This window comes from Hemiscyllium ocellatum, chromosome 16 (assembly GCF_020745735.1).
Source record: "Hemiscyllium ocellatum isolate sHemOce1 chromosome 16, sHemOce1.pat.X.cur, whole genome shotgun sequence".
Taxonomy (NCBI): domain Eukaryota; kingdom Metazoa; phylum Chordata; class Chondrichthyes; order Orectolobiformes; family Hemiscylliidae; genus Hemiscyllium; species Hemiscyllium ocellatum.
In genome coordinates, this window is record NC_083416.1 from 45,114,030 (window position 1) to 45,137,747 (window position 23,718).

Genomic DNA, 23,718 nt, shown 5'->3' on the forward strand with positions numbered 1-23,718 from the left:
TAGGACCAGTAATAGGCCATTGGCCTCTCATGGTAACCTCATCATTCAACAAGATCATGGCTAATCTATCTCAGGTCTAAATTCCTCTTTTGTACCAACTCCTCGTAGTCCTGAGCTCCTCGATTAATTTCAAAAACCTAACTACTTTTTAAATTTCTTTCATTAATCTAGCCTCCACAACCCACTAAGAATTCCAGATGTTCACTTCCTCTGAAAGAATAAATTCCTTCATATCTGTTTTCAAGGAATGTTCCCTTATTCTGTAACTATGTTCCCGAATTTGAAACTCCCCCATTAGTGGAAAACAGTTTCTCAAACTTTTGAGATCTCTCGGAATCTTATGTTTTTCTTAGCTCACCCCTCGTTCTTCAAAGTGATAATGAATAAAGGCCTCACCTGTTCAGCTGTTCATGATAAATAACCCTTTCATCCCAGGAATTAGCTAGTGATGGTCTCTTCAAAGACTTGTACAAATATTACAGACCACTTATATTGTTACATTTTACTTACCTTGCCATTTGCCTTCCTAATCCCTTGTTGTACCTGCACTGTGACTTGCTATGATTCATGCACTCAGACACCAAGATCCATCTTTGTCTCAGAGGTCTGCAGTCTCTCCTTTATTTAAATATTATGTTGCTTTTCTATTCTTCCTTCCCAAGTGGACACGTTTCACATGTTCCCACATTATACTCCATTCACTTAAGTTATCTATTCCTTTGCAGACTCTATACACACTGTCTGAAACTTGCCTTCACAGTTATATCTATGTCATCAGGAAATTTAGTTACCATGCACCTAAGCTCTCACTTAAACTGAAATAAATTATTAATAGTGGAAGAGGACACAGCGTTGATCCCTGTGGTACTTCAGTTGTTACATCTTGTCAACCTAAAAATGACCCACTTTTACCTGCCTTAGCGAACCGATCTTGTATCCATGCTAATGTGTTACTCTGTACATCATGGGCTCTTATTTTATGTAGTAACCTGTGTGATATCTTGTAAGATGCTTTTTGCAAATCAAGGTAAGTCATGTTTGCAGGTTCCCCTTGAGCCACTTTGCTGGTTACTTCCTCAAAGAATGCTAATAGTCAAATATGATTTCCTTTTACAAACCATGTTGACTCTGCCTCACTGCATTGAGATTTTATAAGTACCCTGCCATCACCACCTTAATAAGTTCCTATTCTCCCTGCGGCAGAAATAGGAGCAGCAATAAGCCATTTGAGCAATAAGTCTTTTGAGCTGTCTCCACCATTAAATATGATCAGGGCTGATCATTCAACTCAGTAGCGTGTTCCCACTTTCTCACCATACTCTTCAGCAAAAGAGCTCTATCTAAATCTTCTTGAAAACAAGATGGTAGACACCTAAAAACAGTTACATGTATTTAACTGTGAAATGTAGAAAAGCACAGTGGAGAAAAATGACATTTTGAAAAAACAAAAGCAATGACAGAAATCAACAACATGATTGCAGGTCACAATATTTTCAAATGAAAAGTTACAAAGGGCTGAAAGTCATCAATCTCAGAATTCTATCTAGAGGAATGCTACTTATCCCCCCCCATCCCTGGTGCAGCATACAGCTTAATCATACCAATCACAATGGGTGCAATAGTGAGCTCCCAATGATCAGAGTCAGTGTAGCAGTGACCATTGTTGAGCCCCTGCAGTAGCTCCTGTCGCCAATGCACAATCATTTCACCCCCTTGCATGTTGAGTTGCTCCTTTTACAATTACTGTCCAGTCTGCATCCCAGCATGCTGCCATAAGTCCCCAGAATTGACTTCACTAACTTCACTACCACAGCATTGGCCCCTGATAAATCCCATTGACTTTCATTGAGCTGATCCTTAAGACTGACCATGATCTGCGACCCTCTGACAACTTGACTGACTGACCACTCAGACACCATTAGCCAATCGGCTGCTACAGCCACCACTGCGGTAAATGGTGATGTCATTTCTGCCCCCGCTGCCCCATTACATTGCCACCATCGCCAATTTCAGACCAAAGGGGTAGCCATGGGCACCTGAATGGGCTCGAGCTGTGCCTGCCTCTTCGTCGGGTACAAGGAACAGTCCATCATCCGCAGTTACACCAGCACCATTCCACACCTTTTCCTCCACTATATCATGGATCTCTCCGTTTCCATTTCCAGTGACTGACTCAACATGGACACCTACTTCAAACCCACCAACTCCCACAGCTACCTGGACTACACCTCCTCCCACTCCACCTCCTATAAAAATGCTATCCCTTACTCCCAATTCCTCTGCCTCAACTGCATCTGCTCCCAGGAGGATCAATTTCACTCCAAAACATCCCAGATGGCCTCCAACTTCAAGGACCGCAACTTCCCCTCCCACGTGGTCAACAATGCCTTCCAGCGCATCTTCTCCACATCCCGCACCTCCACCCTTGAACCCCACCCCTCCAACCGCAACAAGGATAGAAATGCCCTGGTGGTCACCTTCCACCCTACCAATCTCCAGATACAATGGATCATCCTCCATCATTTCCACCACCTACAGTCAGACCCCACCACCAGAGATATATTTCCCTCTTCACCCCTATCAGCATTCCACATCCCATTCCCTTCACGGCTCGCTTATTAGGTCCATGCCCCCCACACCAACCCATCCTCAACTCCTGACACCTTCCCTTGCCACCGCAAGACGTTTAAAATCTGCGCCCACACCTCCCCCAACTCACCTCCATCCAAGGCCCCAAAGTATCCTTCCACGTCTGACAATGATCTTCCTGCACATCCAACACCTCATCTACTGTGTCCATTGCTCTCGATGTGGTCTCCTCTTCACTGGGGACACAGGACGCTAACCTGCAGAACATTTCAGAGGACATCTCTGGGACACACGCACTAAACAACCCTACCAGCCTGTGGCCAATCACTTCAACTCCCCCTCCCACTCCCCCAAGAACATGCAAGTCCTGGGCCTCCTCCACCGTCAAATCCTAGCCACCCAATGCCTGGAGGAAGAACGCCTCATCTTCTGCCTTGGGACCCTCCAACCACGTGGGATCAATGTTGATTTTACCAGTTTCCTCATCTCACATGCCCTCAGCTTATCTCAGATCCAACTCTCTAATTCAGCACTGCAGTCTTGACCTGTCCGACCTGTCAATCTTCCTTCCCACAAGTCTGCTCCACCCTTAGCTCCAACCTAGCACCATCACCCCACACCTTCATCCACATATTGCATTCCCAGCTACCTTCTCTCCCATTCTCACAGCACACACACACACACACACACACCTGATGTAGGGCTTATGCCCGAAACATTGACTCTCCTGCTCCTCAGATGCTGCCTGATCTGCTGTGCTTTTCCAGAGTTATACTTTTGACTGAGTAGATCCCTGACTGATCTCTACAGAGCTCCTCTGCCTGACTTCCCACAACCCCCTGAACTGGTTGCACTGGGCATGCAGGACTGATCATAGCACACTCCCTACAAATCTGATATGGACCCCTACGCTGACTGTCCTAGGCAGTTGGCTTGTATCTAAGCCTTTGAGCTAATAATGATTGATGCCCTTATTCTAACCGTGTTGGGACACCTGGCTGAAGATGGTCTCCCTTGATCTGAGGACTACTTTGAGACCTGGCCATTTTGTTGACGCAAATGCAGTGTGTGTGCTCTGTCAGCTGCAGCTGTAATACTGAAGTAACAGAGTGCTGTACAGCAACATATCCACTCACTTGTCTGACTGCTGACAGCCATGACAAGCTGCATAGCTTTGTGTCTGTACGAACAGCAATGCTGGACAGAAGGCTGAAGCCTTTAAGCTCTGAGGGAGCAAAGAACAAAAAACCAAGTCAAGGCAGTGATGTTGTGAACATAGACAACACCCTTGAAAATCTTTTCTGAACCCTTTCAAGTTTCACAACACCCTTACGATAAGAAGGAGACCAGAATTACACGCAATATTCCAACAGTGGCCTAACCAATATCCTGTAAAGCTGCAACATGACCTCCCAATTCCTGTACTCAATACTCTGACCAACAAAGGAGAGCATATCAAATGCCTTCTTCACTATCCTATCTACCTGCGACTACACTTTAGAGGAGCTATGAACCTACACTCCAAGGTTTCTTTGTTTAGCAACACTCCCTAGGACCTTACCATTAAGTGTATAAGTCCTGCTAAGATTTGCTTTCCCAAAATGCAGCACCTCACATTTATCTAAATTAAACTCCATTTGCCACTTCTCAGCTCATTGGCCCATCTGATCAAGATCCCATTGTAATCTGAGGTAACCTTCTTCACTGTTCACTGCACCTCCAATTTTGGTGTCATCTGCAAACTTAGTAACTATACCTTTTATGCTCACATCCAAATCATTTATATAAATGATGAAAAGTAGTGGACCCAGCACCAATCCTTGTGGAACTCCACTGGTCACAGGCCTCCAGTCTGAAAAACAACCCTCCACCACCACTCTCTGTCTTCTACCTTTATGTCAGTTCTGTATCCAAATGGCTAGTTCTCTCTGTATTCTGTGAGATCTAACCTTGCTAATCAGTCTCCCATGGGGAACCTTGTCGAACGCCTTACTGAAGTCCATATGGATCACGTCTACCGCTCTGCCCTCATCAATCTTCTTTGTTACTTCTTCAAAAAACTCAATCAAGTTTGTAAGACTTGATTTCCCACGCACAAAGCCATGTTGACTATCCTTAATCAGTCCTTGCCTATCCAAATACATGTACATTCTGTCCCTCAAGATTCCCTCCTATAACTTGCCCACCACCGACGTCAGACTCATTGGTCTGTAGTTCCCTGGTATGTCTTTATCAGCCTTCTTAAACAGTGGCACCACGTTTGCCAATCTCCAGTCTTCCGTCACCTCACCTGTGACTATCAATGATACAAATATCTCAAGCAAGGGGCCAGAGATTGGACTTTTGTCTTTTCCCATCCATTTCCCCAGGTAGAAAGTTTTGAAGGCCAGTCTAGATATAATTAACAAATCTGAATAAGGACGAGGATTTATTTTAAACACACAGCTGCCACATCCTGCAGCAAAGTGCCACTGAATGAATGTAAAATCGAGGCAGTGGGATTCATTATTAGTGCACTTCCTTCAGACAATTTGGTGAATTCAAGACGTCCAATTATGAAATTAGCAATTTGTGTCATTGCTTATCATCTGCTTCTGGCAAAACATTTGTTATATTTGTCTCTGGATTGTGTTAATAAAACTGTAATGAGGTAAAATTTGATGCTTTGTCACATCTAACATGAATGTTCTATGGACTTTCTCTTACTGCCTTAAGATGGCATGATGTCATTACATTGCTATATTTGCATTTGCGATTATTAAGGATAGTAGAAGTTTTAAAATAATAACTGGGCAAATTTACTTTGTAAAAGACCTTAATGAAAAAGAAGAAAAGCAGTCTCAAGGATATTCCAGTCAGTACTGTAAACTACAATTGCCTGTTCTCGAAAGTTACCCTGTTATAGGAAGCTAACCCCACCAATTTTGTGTACTCTCATTTTGCCACTATAATCACAAATCAAGGTTTTTATTGTCACACAGGATTGCAAAATATTTAAGCCGCTTTTCTGGACTTTTAGAAGGCTAAAATACTATTTTTAATTATTGCATCGACACAGAAACACCAAAACATTGAACTAATTCTGATTCAGTGTTAAACAAAGCAGCAGCATTAATTTTTTATTTGTGGGAAGATCATACAATAATATTTAAACATAATACCTCTGCATAATTAATACTTTAGTAAATTTTTTGGTTTGTTTATGACCAACACATGCAACAGTATGAACTTAAAGATGACATTGTTGCCGTAATAAAGAGATTGGGTAAACCTTTTTGTATTTGTTTATCAACTCAAATATTCCTGAATTATATGAACTCATGGGTTTTAAGCATGGTTATCCAAATGACATCGTAACAGCTCTTCAGGGTCTTTAACTTTCAAAATACAACAGTTCTTTGAACACTTTTTAATGTAGGCAATTTTGTTTAAGCTGCTGATTATAAATTAATCTACACTGATATTGAATTCTTCCATCACACAAACACTCATTTAAATGCATTTATTTTTTATGTTTAAACAATAAACTTACATTTATCAGCTTATGAATTGTCAGAGTTACAGAAAGTGTCCAATTTTCTCTGCAATAGAGTAAGTCATTAAATCCATGAGGGAATTTTCAAGAAACACCCTTACTCATAAGTGTTGAGAACTCACTACCACATGGATTTATAGAAATGAATTCTATACAAACTTCTCGGCAGAAGCTAAATAGACAGATGAGAGAAACAGGAATAAAGGGTTAAATAGATCGTTGGATGAGGAAAGATGCGTGGAAGATAAATGGAGCTTTTCACTTTTTAATGCTTTGAGGAAATGCAATATAATTGGTTTTTTTTTATTAAAGCCAACGAACCCACACAGAGGGTGGTTTGTGTATCCATTTGGTGGGAATGAATGGTGGATGTGCCTCATTGCAATTGCACCAGCTTTACTGGTCACCATACTTATCTTTATGGACCAGCAGATTACTGCTCTCATCCTGAATCGCAAGGAACATAAACTCAAGGTCTGTCATTAATTTCTCCTGTTTGAAAAAATTTTTTCACTGCACTGTCAGTTGGAAAACAATTGCATGTTGGTTTGTTTCTTTAAATATTTGCAAAACCACATGACAGTTCTAACTTTATTCCAAAATTATTTTTAAAATTTAGCTATAATTAACAATCCATGTATTTGCTGAAACTATGCCATCTAGTAATATTAGCATTACAAACATATAAGTTTATGATAAAGAAAGTCAGACAACCTATCCTATCTATTCTGATTCTTCAGCAGAGCAATTCAAACCTAATCTCATAATCCCATGCTTTTTAATATTACTTCGTGTCTCTTGCTGCATCAAATTCTTTGAAGAGAGTGTGGTATCTATTCTAACCATTCTCAGTGGCAAAGCATTCCATATGCTAACAATGTCTGTGTTAAGAGATATTTCCGAACACTTCTCACTCTCCAGTCTTAAACTGATTACTCTTTGCTGTCTCTCAAATCAGGTCAGGCAGCATCTGAGAAGCAGGAGAATCAACGTTTCGGGCATAAGCCCTTCATCTCTCTCTCACACACACACACACACACACTCCTGATGAAGGGCTTATGCCCAAAACGTCGATTCTCCTGCTCCTCAGATGCTGCCTGACCTGCTGTGCTTTTCCAGCACCACTTTCGACTCTGATCTACAGCATCTGCAATCCTCACTTTCTCATGCTCTCAAATCAGCACAAACAATGTTTTCCAATTAAATTTCTTAGAATTTTAAAAATCTCAATTTCATCTCCTTAGCTTTCTCTGCTATATGGAAAGAATTGCAAGATTTCATTTCTCCTCCTGTAACTACGTCATTTAGTGCTCTCAGCTCATGCTCTGTATGCCATTAGTGATGTGTGAGATGAGATTCAGTACGACTGTATCTGAGCCTGTATTTATATAAATTCTTCATCAACTCTTCATTCACATCCAAATCTATATTCATAAAATGCAAAATTCTATTGACCTTTTTAATGGCCTCATCTAATTACAGTTGCATTTTTATAAAATCATGGAATTGAATTCCTAAGTCCTTTCACCCACTCCCTTCAGTGTCTTTCCATAAATGAAAGATCCTTTTTATTTCCTTTTTCTTCAAAACGTATTCCTTAATGACTTAGTTATATTAAATTGCATCTGACACATTCCATTTGCCTACTTTTGTTGTCTTTATGTCTTTACATTGCTCATTCTATTTTTAAATTGACAACATTCATCTAAATCTTTTGTATGAATACATGTGGGACACTTTTAGCCCACTTTTTGTCTTGGCTATTAAACAATGTTCTATCTCTCCCTACTCATTTCCAATGCAACAAAATTTCTAACAGATCTCTTGTGTGGCATCTTTTGAGTATCTTCTAAAATCTATCTGACATACAATGTTTATCTAGTTCATCACTTCTTCAAAAAGGTATTATACTTGTAAAACACAATGTGTTTTTCAGCAAAATCGATTGTTAAGTTGCTTAGAATATCTAACTGTTAATTGCATCTGCTATTAGACAGACAGATCTATAGTTATGTGACTAACCACTTACCATTTCCTAAACAATGATGTGATATCTGCTTGCCTCTGGTTCCAGGGCACAACTTTCATGTTTAATCAGGATTCGCAAATTGTGATCAGAGAATCTATTGTCCAACTTTTGATTCCTTTATGTAGCCTGGGTACATGTGTTAGAGTCTTCTAACTTATCAACCCTGAACAGCATGTTAGGTAAAAGCAAAATACTGCAGATGCTGGAAATCTGAAGTTGAAAAAAGAAATGCAGAGCAGTTCAGGTAGCTTCAATGGAGAAAGAAACAAGGTCAATTACCTTGTGGCACGGCATGGTGGCACAGTGGTTAGCACTGCTGCCTCACAGCACCAGAGACCCGGGTTCAATTCCTGACTCAGGCGATTGACTGTGTGGAGTTTGCACGTTCTCCCCGTGTCTGCGTGGGCTTGCTCTGGTTTCCTCCCACAGTGACAGTGATGTGCAGGTCAGGTGAATTGGCCATGCTAAATTGCCCGTAGTGTTAGGTAAAGGGGTAAATGTAGGGGAATGGGTGGGTTGCGCTTCAGCGGGTCGGTGTGGACTTGTTAGGCCGAAGGGCCTGTTTTCACACTATAGAAATCTGTAAGTTAATGTTGAGTGACGTACTGAGTACCTTGGATATTTTCTGAATCATCAGTTCTCAAAAAAAAATTACATTGGACTTGAAATGTTGACGCTGTTTCTCTCTCCACAGATGCTGCCAAACCTGCTGAGTTTATCCAGTATTTTCTGTTTCAATTTGAGTTGTCCGATATCAATTGTTTTATTGATTGGTTGTTTCAAAAGTTCTGCTACTATACAAAAGCTCTCTCATTTTGTAAATGCAAAATATTGACTGATAATTTCTTCAGAGCTGCTCCCAATTTGCTGACATAACTTCACGGGAAGTTATGATGGTGCAGCATGGACAACTCCAAGGAAGTTCCAGGTTATGGATATTTAATATATGTGCCATTTTCAGTTGACACAATTAAGATTTCTTCCTACATCCTGGAGTTGCTTGACCCTTTTTGTTTGTTCTTTTCCTTTTTGATATGTTCATGAAAATTCTGTATTCATTTATGGGGTGAGAGCATCACTGGCTAAGCCACTATTTATTGCCTATCCCTAATTGCCCAGACAGCAGTTAAGAGTCAACCATGTTGCTGTGGGTCTGTGTTGCATGTAGGCCAGGCCAGGTAAGAATGGCAGTTTCCTTCCCTAAAAGACATCAATGAACCAGAAGGGTATTTCTGATCATCAACAATGGTCTCATGGTCATCATTAGACTCTTAATTGCACAATTTTTAAAAATTCAAATTCCACTATCTACCATGGCAGGATTTGAACGCCTCTCCCCAAAATGCACTGTATATCCTCTTCTATGTTATTCATTGGTCTTCCTTGAATATTCTTCCTTGACCTTGAATATTCTGTTTTGCTCTTTAAAGCCTCATTTTCATTTCCCTCCTACACTTTAGGTGTGCCTCAAGATCAGCTTTAGCACTGTCTTGTTCTTCATTATCATAAGACTGTTTCAAGTTTCAGTTTTGTTTTACCACTGTGATTCCAATATTTCCCCTCCCTCCCCAACCCAGACACTGAACCCCCAGCCACCAAACCTTCAAATTACCTGCTCCCTCTCCACCTTTAAGATTCTCTTTTAATTCCCATTGGCTACCGCTTCTATTATCTCACTAACTGTCTCAGCATCTATTTTTGTCTGATGATACCTCTGTGTCATGGAGCATTTTCAACTTAAAAGTGCTATATAGATGCATTACTTTACTGTACAGCCTTCTCCAGACCTACAAGTTACTCTAATGTCTTGGTAATGAGAGCCCTGCCCATCTGCAATAGCCACATACTGTCCTTACTTATCCCTCTTCCATTAACCTGTTCAGTGTTTGACAAAGGAAGTAATTTGACAATGATCTCTTGAAGTCTTTATGTTCACACATGGAACAGCACAGACTCAGATTAACAGTCCACATTATTAAATAACTTCCCCTTACCAATTCTCCAGATACAAACATTACGACTCATTACTTTGAGATATTGGAAAATGGAAACCTTGTCTCAGCAAATGGCAATGAGTTTCAAGAGAGAACAAGGGGAAAAATTTCAAGGCCAAATGAGGGCAGAAAAATCGAATTCCAAGTTGCCACATTACCTTCCTTCCATAAACAGAAGGGATTTTAATTGTTTAAATTTTAAAATAAATTTAAATTATTAAAATCATTCAATTTCACATAACTATGGACCATTTATTAATTCATTTTCATTTTAATATATTTACTGATTAAACCCTACATAATCAAATAATTGCTACAGTCCTAAGAGATCACCTACTGACTGCAATATAGAATATTGAAAAACAAGTCCATTTAAAGTGAATCACTTAGCTTCAATCCCTTGTTCACTAAGCAAAATAGGAGACTTTTCTAAATAAATGTTTGTAACTTAATTTAATATATGAAAGTGAAATATGAATACTTTACATGGAATAGTGGCTGAAATCTGAAAACTGAAATGACTTTTGTGAGGGAAACAATGTTATTTTATAACATCTGAAAGGGACTCCATTGTACAACTCTAACAGAAGACCTTTCTTGAAGTTTTAGAGAAATGGCAATCAGGGTAAGTAATATTTTGGACGGATGCAATTTCTATTTAGCATGTGTTTTCTTTTCCCAATTCAAACTGTGACAATTACCCCACAGAAAGGTGCTGGCTTTCACCTAGACCTGTTCTGGATAGCTATCATTATGATCCTTACTTCATTCATGGGTCTGCCCTGGTACGTGTCCACAACTGTAATATCCCTTGCACACATAGACAGCTTGAAAATGGAGACTGCAAAATCTGCCCCAGGTGTAGAGCCCACATTTATGGGAGTGAGGTATGTTGAGCAATATTCTGAGGATTTTTAATAGATTGTTGATGGAAATAATATAATTAGAGTTCTTTTTAAATTGGATGCATTTACTTAGAGCATAATTGTGTTCTTCATGTAATTGACTGAGCTGTATTCTCATCCAACATATCCATGGACATGTATCAGTTATTATCTCAGATTCTTAGTCTAAGTATAATCAATGTACTTAATCTTTCTCTTTTCAGCACATGCTGTTGTTTCATGGCTACACAGTATTTTCCATGAGCAGACCTAGACTGTTATGAATTCAATCTCACATTCAGCACAATATATGGATTAATACAAGCAGATTTAACAATTATTCTGTGATTGTAATCTTATTGTGAGAGAATATGTGAAGAATAATTCCCAATCATGTTTGAAAGCAATAAACTAATGATGGAGTAATGTACACAGACTTGGATTACTTGGTAAATTGATTGACTATCACAAATTAAAATGACATGCTAATATAATTTGGACAATGCATTGAGTTTTTTGAAGAGATAACAAAGAAGATTGGTGAAGGCAGAGCAGGGTACACATTGTCTATATAGACTTCAGCAAGGCATTTGACAATGTTCTGCATGTTAGACTGGTTACCAAGGTGACATTACTTGAGCTTCATGAGGAGCTAGCCAATTGCATATAAAATGGGCTGGCAGATAGGAGACAGAGGGTGATAGTGGAGTGTCATTTTTCGGACTGGAGGCCTGTGACCGATGTACTGCAAGGCTTGATGCTGGGTCTGCTGCTTTTCATTTATATAAATGATTTGGGTGTGAATATAGGAGATATTGTTGGTAGGTTTGCAGATGACACCAAACTGGGTGGTGTAGTGGACAGTGAAGAAAGTTCATGTCAAAAAAGCATACAATGGGACTTTGATCAGGTGGGCCAATTTCTCAAGGAGTAGCAGATGGAGATAAATTTAGATAAATGTGAGGTGTAATATGAGGCATTTTGGTAAGGCAAATCAGGGCAGGACATATACAGTTAATAGTAGGGCCCTGGGAAATGTTGTCGAACAAAGAGAACTTGAGTTGCTGGTGTATAGTTCCTTAAAATTGGAGTCGCAAATAGACAGGGTAGCGAAGATGGTGTTTGGCATGCTTATCTGCATCTGTCAATGCACTGAGTGTAGGAGTTGGGAGGTCATGTTGTGGCTGTACAGGACATTAGTGAGGCCAATTTTAGAATACTGTATTCAGTTCTGGTTTTGCTGCTAGAGGAAGGATGTTGTGAAACTTGAAAGGGTTCAGAAAAGATTTACAAGAATGTTGTCAGGACTGGAGGGTTTGAGCAATGGGAAGGGGCTGGATAGGCTGGGGCTTTGGGGGCCAAAGGGTTATGTTAGAGAGATTTATAAAATCAGGAGGGGCATGGATAAGGTGAATAGCCAAAGTCTTTTTCCTAGTGTAGGAGAGTTCAAAATTAGAGGGCATAGGCATAAGGTGACAGCAGAAAGATTTAAAACAGATCTGAGAGACAACATTTTCATGCTGAGGGTGGTGCGTGTATGGAATGAGCTGCCAGAGGAGGTGTTGGAAATGGGTACAATTACAGCATTTAAAAGGCATTGGGATGGGTACATGAATAGGAAAGGTTGAGAGGGATATGGGCCAAATGCTGGAAAATGAAACTAGACTGTTTAGGATATCTGGTTGGCGTGGTTGCGTTGGACCCAAGGGTTTGTTTCTGTGCTGTATAACCCTATGACTCTATGATTCTATAAGCAAAAAGACACCTAATGTTAGTAAATAGCACAGCATTTTTAAAAAATGTAATGGGTTCACTTGGCCTTAATATAACCTTTTCTGAAAAAATGTTGTTTTTGTACTAGTTTGACAAGTGAGAGATTCTTTACTTGCCAGTCTGATTTGTCTCTTTTTTTCTTGAAGACCTTTCAGTGAAGTCATGATTGGTCTTGGAGGTGAAATGTGTCAAACATTGACTGCATTGATCTGAAAACTGGGCATTTGGGCCACGCTGTGGAAATGTATCCAGATATCCCCTCAAGAGCTGAGGGAGGTAGAATAGTGAAATAAAGGCTTTAGAGGAATCACACATAGTGATCCAGGTGGATAATACAACACAAGACATCTGGGGTTAGATGCCTCATCTATATAACAGTAGTTAGTTTGTTAAAATCAAATTTAGTTGATTTTTTTGAGGATGTTGTCAATAAGGCCTGTAAGGGAGAATTATGGATGTTATCCTATATTTACAAGGGCTTCCAAAAGGTATTTGGTATCATTCCACGTATGAGATTATGAGCAAAAATAAATGTTTATGAAATTGCAAAGAGGTTATTGACTTAAATTGGAAACCAATTGGAAAAGTAAATGAGAAGAAAAGGCAGTCTGATTGGAGAGATCTGCTCTTGAGCTTCAATTTTTCACTCTATATTTATTATGTGATAATTATTGTTTTTATCTTGTTGCAGATGACAATAAATTAGGATTAAAAGTAAGGAATAAAAATAAGAAGTTGCAAATGCATGGGGACAGATTAAACAACTGTGTAAAACTATGAGAAGTGAATTTGATTGTGAATAGGTATGAGACCATTCACATTGGCCTCAAGAAAGATAAATCAGATTGCTTCCTGTATGTGAGAAATGAGAGATTGTAGATAAGTAGAGATTTTGGAATTTAAATCAACTACTCTGATCAAGGTGTTTAAAATATAAAAGGACTCAGAGAATCCATTTTCTTTTGTAGAATAAACTTGGAATAATAACAAGGTCATTCAAGGGTGAAATTAAAAACAAAGGGCTGAAACAAATGAATCTCTGATTAAATGTGAGTCACATTGAGTTTTGTTGGAGGGATCCTCACTGACAGACCCAGTGAGGTTTCTTGCTGTGCCTTACCAAACTCACCTCATTAACCACCTACCTGTCAGTATAGTAACCCTCACACTCCACTTCTCCCCTTCTTACTACTCACTGTTCCCAAAACAATTTGCCACTCACCAGACATTGGCCAAATAACAAGCATCCTTGGCCAACGTGCGATTATTTAAAAATCTTCTATGGACCCAGATGCGTATTCCAAGCTGCCTTGCTTATTGCCGGACAGAATCTGAACATGTCAGAGAAAGGGGAAAATGGCACTGCTGTACCCTGACAGGGACACAGAGGTCCTAGTGGAGGAGCTGGTGCAAGGGAGGAGAATCCTAGTTAAGGATTGTCTTAAGTTCCTTTTGTGCTTCAGGTTTCCAAAGTCATTCCCTATTTAGAAAATAGTCTAGCCTCTAATCTTCCTACAAAATTGCATAACCCCACACGTTCCCACATTATATTCCATCAGCCACTTTTTTGCCCGCTCTCCTAGCTTCTCCAAGGCCTTCTGCAGCCTCCTCACTTCCTCCACACTACCTATCCATCCATCTATCTTTATGTATTCTGCAAACTTAGTCACACTACCTTCAGTTCCTTTGTCCAGATCATTAATGTGTAACGTGAATAGTTGTGGTCACAACATTGAACCCTGCGGAACTCCCACTAGTCACTGGCTGTCATCCTGAAAAAGACATTTTAATCATTCATCCATGCCAGTAACTTGCCGCGAACACCACGTGTTCTTGTCTTATTTAGCAGCCTCCTGTGTGGCACCTTGTCAAAGGCCTTCTGGAAATCCAAATACTGCCAGTCATGTTCACTGGCTTTCTACTGTCTAACTTACTGATTGCCTTCTCAAAGAATTCTAACAGATTTGTCAGGCATCATGTCCCCTTGCCAAAGCCATGCTGTTTCAACCATATTACACCATACACTTCCAAGTACTCTGTAATCTAATCCTTAATAATAGACTCTAAAATCTTACAATCAACCAAGATCAGACTAAGTCATCAATAATTTCCCATCTTTTTAAACAGGGGTGTTACGTTAGCCATTTTACAGTCCTCTGTGACCCTCCCTGACTTCAGTGATTCCTGAAAAATCACCACCAGTGCCTTCACAAACTCCTCAGCTATCTCCTTCACAACTCTAGGTGTAGTCCATCTGGTCTGGGTGATGTATCCACCTTCAGGACTTTCAGCTTCCCAGCACTACCTCTGTAATGATAGCCACTACACTTACCTCTCCACCGATTCTACTGCTGCTGGTATGCTGCTGGTGTCTTCCACTTTGAAAACTGATGCAAATGCTTATTCAGTTCCTTGTCATTTCTTTGTTCACCATTTCTAGTTCTCTAGCTTCATTTTCCAGTGGTCCAATGTTTACTCTTGCCTCTTATATCTTTTACATATCTAAAAACCTCTTACAATCTTCTTTTGTAATACTAACTAGCTTACCCTTTTTTTCAGTTGTACTCTGCTGATTTTTAAAGGCTTCCCAATCCTTATCGTCTACTAAACATCACCACATTGTATGTTTTTTCTTTTATTTTATGCTGTTCCTGACTTCCCTTGTCAACCATGGTTGCTTTATCCTCGGCTTAGTATGTTTCTTATTCTTTAGGATGAATATCTGCTGTGTCTCCCAAATCATCCCCAGAATATCCTGCTCAGCTCCCCTTCCAATCAATTCAAGCCAATTCCTCCCTTTTGTCTTTGTAGTTTGCTTTACTCATTTGTAATTCAGTTACAATCGATTCAAAGTTCTCCTTCTCAAACTGCAGAGCAAATTCTGATGTATTATGATCACTACCCTCTTAAGTCTCACTTTAAACTTCCGAATCAAATCTACCTCACACATATCACAAAGTCCAGTGTTGACTGTTCCACAATGGGCTCCACCGCAAGTTGCTCCAAGAAACTATCTGGTAGCCATTCCACAAATCCCCATTTTATTGGGATTCATTGCCAACATGATTTTGTCAGTCCATCTGTATCCTAAAGTCTCCCATGATTATTGTAATAATGTCTTTCCTATCTGCCTTTTCTACTTCCTGATTTTATTTTCTCCCCCACATTTTGACTCCTGCTAGGAGGCCTAGGATTTTTTCCCTTGCAGGTTCCTCAACTTTCCCCACACAGATTCAACACCTTCCAACCCTATACCACTTCTTGCTATTGATTTAATTTCATTTCTTACTAACAAGGTTACCTTGCTCCCTTTGCCCATCTACCTGTCCTTTTGATAGGATTTATGTCCTTGGATATTTTGTTCCCAGCCCTGATCCCCTTGCAGCTGCATCTCTGTGGTACCCACAACATCGTACCCACCAATTTCAACCTATGCTACAAATTCATCTATCTTGTTTCATATACTTTGTGCAATTAATTACAACACCCTCAGTCCTGAGTCAATGCTCCCTGCTGCAACCCTGAAATTCTTCCCTTACCTGCAGTGGTTGAAGTTGGGTTCATGATGTTCTCTACACTCTGTCCTATTATTTGTTCTGGAAGATTTAATAACTTCTGGTGAGTACTACTAATCTCCCCGCCACCCTTAACTAAGTTAATGGAATGAGAGGGACTCTGAAGTGCATGTACAGAGGCATTTAGAAAATGATAACATGAGGTGCAATAAATAATTAAGAACATAAAAGGAATTTTGGCCTTTATTGGTAAGAGGTTGGAGTTTAAAGATAAGGAAGTCTTGTTACAAACAAATTGAAGCACTGGGTGCAGTTTTGATTCCTGTATTTAAGAAAGAATATATTGCCACTGGGGATAGTTTAAAATAGATTCACCAGGCTGATTTCTGAGATGAAGATGTTGACTTATTGGGAATGGTTAAACAGAGTATGACTTTATTCATTATAGTTTGGAAGAATGAGGAGTGAAACTTCCAAGATTCCAAGGGGTGTTGGCAGCTTAGATGTGAGAAGATGGTTCCACTGGTGGGGGAGTCTTAAACTAGGGACATAGTAAAGAGTAAGGGGATACTCAATTCAAACTGAGATGTGAGGGAATTTCTTCTCTCAGGGTAGTCAGTGTCTTTAATTCTCTGTCCTAGAGAGTTGTGAATGCTGGATCGCTGGAAGTGTTTAAAAGAAGAGCTCATTTTTGAAGTATCGAGGAGTTGAGGGCTATGAGGGGCTGGTTTAAAAGAGGAGTTGAGGCTTGGGGCAGGTCAGCCATGAGCTTCTCGAATGGCGGGGTAGGTTTACAGAATTGAATGGCCTACTTCTAGTCTCATGTCCTTAAAACTTATTGAGGGCACTATGATGATACGGGTGACATTACATTGTGTACTTCAATTCTCACATTTGTATAAATGCTACTGTTTTGACTTTATATCTGTTTGTTTAAGTCTCTGCGTGGTCCTGAATGTAACAGTGCCAGAATGATACCTACTGGATGTACAATGGATCAGCGTTAGTGCTGCAGCGTGTGGAAACAAGATAGAGTTATAGAGTCCAACAGCAGAAAGACAGGCCCTTCAGCCCAAACTGGTCCATGCTGACCAAATTGTCCATCCACACTAATCCCACTTCATTCACTCAGCCCATACCCTTCTAAACCTTTCCTATCCATGTATTTGTCCAAATGCTTTTTAAATGTTGTTAATGCACCCACCTTAACTACTTCTACTGGCAGCTCACTTCATATATGTACCAACCTCTGTGTAAAACAGTTGCCCCTCAGGTTTCCTTTTATTCTATTCCCTGTACTCTTAAACCGATGCCTTCTAGTCTTTGATTCCCCAACCCTAGGAAAAAGACTGAGTGCATTCACCCCATCCATGCCTCTCAAGATCTTATACACTTCTATAAGATCCCCCTCAGTCTACTCTGCTCTAAGGAAAACGTTCTACCTTGTCCAACCTCTCCCTCTAACTCAGACCCTTGAATCCTGGCAAACTCCATGTAAATTTTTTCTGCACTCTTTCCAGTTTAATAACATTCTTCCTATAGCAAGATGAACTAAACTGAATACAATACCCCAAATGTGGCATCACAAACATTCTGTGCAACTGCAACATAACTTCCCAACTTTTATACTCAGTGCCCTGACTGATGAAGGCCAGTGTGCCAAAAGCCTTCTTCACTGCCCTGTTTACCTGTGACTCCACTTTCAGAGAACCATGCACCTGAACTCCAAGGTCCCTTTGTTCCACGACATTCCTTAAGGCCCAACCATTCATCATAAAACTCCTACCTTGATTTGACTTTCCAAAATGCAGGACCTCAGATATCTATATTAAGCTCCATTTGCCATTTCTTGTCCCACTTTCCTAGCTGATCAAGGTCCTGCTGCAATTTCTGATCACCTTCCTCACTGTCAATGATATGGCCTACTTTAGTGTCATCAGCAAACTTACTGATCATCCTTGTACATTCTCATCCAAATCATTGATATAAATAAGAAATAGCGATGGGCCCAGCACCAACTAGTCCAACAAGCATCCTTTCATTATTACCCTCTGCTTCCTACCAAAAAACCAATTGTGTATCCAATTTTCCAGCTCCTCCTGGATTCCATGCGATCTAATCTTCCAGAGCAGCTTATCATGCAGAACCTTATCAAAGGCCTTACTGAAATCCATGTAGACTATGTCTACTGCCCTCCCAACATCAACCTTCCTGGTCACTTCATCAAAGAACTCTAACAAATTTGTGAGGCATAATCTCCCACACACAAAGCCATGCTAACCACTCCCAATCAAACCTTGTCTTTCCAAATGCATGTATATTTTATCTCTTAGAATTTTCTCAAGTAACTTACCTACCACAGATGAACAAGGTGCAAACAGGACAATGGGTGCTGATTACACCATTGATTCTTGTCTTACAACATTGCCATCATTTCCATGACCTCTGTTTCCAAAAGCATTGGTTTGACTGAGGTGGTCAGTGATGTCTGAAATAGAAAGATATACAGCACACAGAGAGCCTCAAGGATCAATTTTCAGTTATCTACTCCACTTATTCATTGTATACCCATGAGATCCCAAACATTGAAACACCTAGTTCCCCCTTCCTGTTATCCCTTCCCATAGACACAATAAGCTTTATACCTCCCCAGGTACTTACACAACCAATTTACATGGACCTACAACTTTCTACTGCCTGGCAAGTAAGGAGACCAGGCCTCAACTATGTCTCCCTTAAAGCCAGAATGCCCCGACCATGAACATTTCAACCTTCCTTATGGCACCCCTACCTTTCCATGCTTTATCAGATACTCCCTTGCAAACTATTGCCCCCTTCATTATTGTCAACCTCTCTTCTGGTCTTCCCACAATCCTCCCAACCCAACCTGCAGCCTCCATTCCTGAAAACTAGGCTCCCAAGTCTCCTTCCCGTGGCATCAGCTTTTGTGGATGGTCCTGACCATGCTTCACCTTCTCTGAGTGACGTTCTTGGACAGCCCTGGATGAGAAATTCCCAGACTGCATTAGCCCTACCCTCCCAGACTGGCTGCTGTAGAGCCACAGGACTGACAGTAACCCATTTCCTGGCCTGGAGAGGGATGGACCCTCTGAATGAATCACCCTGACTGGGTGGCTGACCTTGACTAATCCCCTGGTCTGGGATCAGAGACTGTCCTTGATGTAATATGTCAGGAGCCCATGACTAATGGGTATCTCCATTGACTTTAATGAAGACTACACCCCTAAGACACTGAGACATGGCTACCTGCTTGCTGCATATGCTAGTGCACAGTCAAGGAGTGAAATTGACTTAGCACACTGCTGTATACCGAGATGTGTATGTCCCTGACTGAGGACTGTTAACTAGAAAGGCAAGTTGCCTGGATGTATGGCTGTGCTAACTGGCAAGGCAGGGCATGGATGTTGCAAACATGCAGGTACTGTATATGCTTAGGGAGCAAACATTGACAAAGTGCTGAGAGACAGCCTGGCTCATTGCATGAGCCAAGTATCTGTCCATACAGTGTCCCTGTTCTTATTCCTGATGAAGGGCTTATGCTCGAAACGTCGAATTCTCTATTCCTGAGATGCTGCCTGGCCTGCTGTGCTTTGACCAGCAACACATTTGCAGCTGTCCTACAATGTGAGCCTGTACTTTCTAAGTGGCCAGCAGGTGGATCAGAGAGGTGCCATGATGGTCATGACGGCTGTCAAATGTCAGATGTCAATGTCTGTGGACATGGGGTGCATGTGGGTGGTGCCCATGGATTGTGCCTTGAGATACTTGGGGCTACGATGTTGTGCCATAACAGAGACGTAGGTTTCACAAGGGCAGGAATGGTTGCGTGATGTTCCAGGATTTAGAACATTTAAAAAAAACAGGGAGGATGGAAAAGGAGGTGAGGGTGTAGCATTGCTAATCAGAGAGTGCATCACAGCTACAGAAAGGAAGGTTATAGGGGAAGGCTTGTCCACTGAGTCAGTATGGGTGGAAGTTAGGAACAGCAAGGGAACAGCCACCGCCATGGGGGTTTTCTATAGACCACCTAATAGCAGTAGAGAGATTGAAGAACTTATAGGCGAGCAGATTCTGGAAAAATGCAGAAGTAGCAGGGTTGTTGTTATGGGTGATTTCACCTTTCCCAATATCGACTGGAACCTCCTAAGTGCAGATGGAACCGTTTTTGTCAGGTGTGTTCAGGAGGGTTTCCTTACTCAGTATGTAGACAGACTGACGAGGGGAGAGGCCATTTTGGATTTGGTGCTTGGCAATGAGCCAGCACAGGTGCCAGATCTCGCGGTGGGAGAACACTTTGGTGACAGTGATCACAACTGCCTCACATTTACCATAGCCTTGGAGACGGAAAGGAGCAGTTACTGAGGGAAGATATTTAATTGGGGAAAAGGAAATTATGACGCTATCAGACAGGAGTTGGGAAGTACAGATTGGGAGCAATTGTTCCACAGAAAGGGCACAGCAGACATGTGGAGACTGTTTAAGGAGCAGTTGTTGCAAATGATGCACGAATTTGTTCCTCTGAGACAGGTAAGATTAAGGAACCTTGGATGACGAGAACAGAGGAGCTTCTCGTCAAAATGAAGAAGGCAGCTTACATAAGGTGGAGGAAGCAAGGATCTAGCACAGCTTTAGAAGATTACAGGCTTGCTAGAAAGGAGCTCAGAAATGGACTGAGGAGACCCAGGACGGGGCACAAAAAAGGCTTGGCAAGAAGGATTAGGGACAACCCAAAGGCGTTTTACTCATATGTGAGGAATAAGAGAATGATCAGGGAGAAGCTAGGCCGATCAGGAATAGAGGAGGGAACTTGTGCATGGAATCCCTAAATGAGTTTTTTGCTTTGCTTTTCACCAAGGAAAGGGACCTTGTTGTGATTGAAAACTTTGAGGAGCTGGGATACAGTCTTGACCTGATCAAGATTGATGAAATTGATGTGCTGGAAATTTTGGAAAACATTAAGATTGATAAGACCCCAGGCCAGACGAGATATATCCTAGGCTGCTCCAGGAAGTGAGAAAGGAGTTTGCTAAGCCGCTGGCGAGGATATTTGCCTCCTCACTCTCTACAGGAGTTGTACCGGAGGATTGGAAAGAGGCGAATGTTGTTCCTCTTTTCAAGAATATTGTGTACAGTTCTTGTCGCCTTACTATAGGAAAGATACAGAAGCTTTGGAGAGGGTAGAAATAGGGTTTACCAGGATGCTGCCTAGACTGGAGGGCTTGCCTTCTGAAGAAAGGTTGAATAAGCTCGGACTTTTCTATCTGGAGAATAGATAGAGTCAATAGCCAGAGACTTTTCCCCAAGGCAGGACTGACTGGTACGAGAAGTCATAGTTTGAAGATATTAGAAGGAAGGTATAAAGGAGACGTCAGAGGTAGGTTCTTTATGCAGAGAGTTGTGAATGCATGGAATGCGTTGCCAGCTGTGGTGGTGGAAGCAGAGTCATTAGGAACATTTAAGCAACTGCTGGACATGTACATGGATAGCAGTGAGTTGAGGGATGCTTAGGTTAAGTTATTTATATTAGGATTAAATCTCGGCATAACATCATGGGCCAAAGGGCCTGTTTTGTGCTGTACTTTTCTATGTTCTATGCTGGTTCATGCTGACCAACATGGAGGCTGTTCACTGCAGGCAGTGAGCTGATGGTGCCAGGTATCTGCTTTGACTTCCATTTCAAGATTTCTCAATGTGTAGTTTGTTCAGCACATTTAGTAAGATAGGAAGCTGAATATTAATGAAGTGAGTTGGAGCATTAATAAGGTACTTAAAAAGCAATAATCTTCCTGACTTGGCAATTTGCCGCTACTCAGGGAGAAACTTGCTTCATTGCTCAGCAAAACATAACAGAAAGCGAGTTATTCCCAATGTCCATGCCTTTTGCCAGACCCCTTGCCTGATTCTGCTAAAAATCTCACCATAGCCCATGTTGCTCAGACTCCTATAAAATTCCATACGTGATTAAGTTTTAAAAAATATGCCTAAGGGCGAGTTGAAGTGCTGCTCTTGACTTCACGCAGAAAGTAATAGGGATTTAGAATTCTCCCACAAAAGCTGTGGATACTGGGACCAGTGGAATTTTCAACAATAGATATTTGTTCATTAGCATATCAGGTGAAATTGAGTCATGATTTAACAGTCAAGATTTAATTAGATGGGGAGACACGTGGATGGCCTACTCTTGTTCCCCTGTATCTGTTTCAAATACGGTAGCAGTAGGGCACTACATTTGACCACAGGACCCCAGAGCTTGGACCAAATAGTCTGTTGAAAAGAAAATTCAGTCCAGTAAGATTCAAATTAAATGCCTTTATTGACAGAATTGCATCCAGCATAAACCTCTGCCTTCATGGAGACAACCAAAGAAAAAGTTCAGTGAATACCGCATGAAAGTTGAAGGCTCTGACGTATCAAGACTATGACAGCTCTTACTTTAAATAATTCATTAATCCTTTTTGTAGGTCCCACGGGTGGGGCTCATAAGCCAGTTCTATAATAATGTTAAGGGAATTATCAATGTAAGGAATAATGGCTTACAAATTAGATCATGATAAATTGGCCTAGGGATATGGCAGTGAACTGTAAACATAAATCATAGCTGGGAGACAGCTTACTGGCCACAGTTGGGAGCAAGATTTCAGAGGCTGTCTTCTGATAGGTTTGGGTGAGAGGAGGTAATAATGAGAGTGACAGGGTATCTGCAGCCCACAATTTTAAATTGAGGATGGGATAAGCATTTCTCTTTCTCGCTTCACACTCAAGTTTTTACTTTTGTGCTATGTTGCTGGAAGCTCTATTAATCTTGTTTGAACACAATTTATTTTCATCGGAAAAAAAGTGACTACAGTGCACATGGTGCATGGTACTCTCAGTTTGATGATCTTTTAGGAAAAGATCTGAATTAGGTATTAGACCCTCAATTCGTATAGACTTAATCACAGTTTCAAGTGGATGCCGTAGACAGGAATAGAACTTCATTGTCAATATTACTTGCAAAACATACCCAGTGCAGATGCATCATTCGATACTTCAAATGGAATCCTTTGCTCCCCATTATTTTGTTGATAATTATACGGTCAAAGGTTTGCCAAATTTGTTTTAGATAGCATCATTGACACTGTTTTATGTAAATCAATGTAATTTCTCATTTGTATAAATCTATTCTGGTTAGCACTGCTGCCTCACAGCGCCAGAGACCCAGGTTGAATTCCTGCCTCAGGCAACTGCTCGTGTGGAGTTTGCACATTCTCCCCATGTCTGCGTGGGTTTCCTCCGGGTGCTCTGGTTTCCTCCCACAGTCTAAAAATGCGCAGGTTAGGTGAATTGGCCATGCTAAATTGTCCTTAGTGTTAGGTGAAAGGGTAAATGTAGAGGAATG

At 40.9% G+C, this 23,718-nt stretch overlaps 1 protein-coding gene across 2 annotated transcripts in view; it reads left to right on the forward strand.

Moving 5' to 3' along the window:
- Positions 1 to 23,718, forward strand: part of LOC132823396 (electrogenic sodium bicarbonate cotransporter 1-like) — a 117,248-nt gene that overhangs the window by 51,247 nt on the left and 42,283 nt on the right. For both annotated transcript variants that reach the window (XM_060837175.1, XM_060837174.1), the window contains exons 15-16: positions 6,437 to 6,598; positions 10,856 to 11,034. In XM_060837175.1, coding sequence (XP_060693158.1) covers positions 6,437 to 6,598; positions 10,856 to 11,034 — 341 coding nt within the window. The remainder of the gene's footprint in view (positions 1 to 6,436; positions 6,599 to 10,855; positions 11,035 to 23,718) is intronic.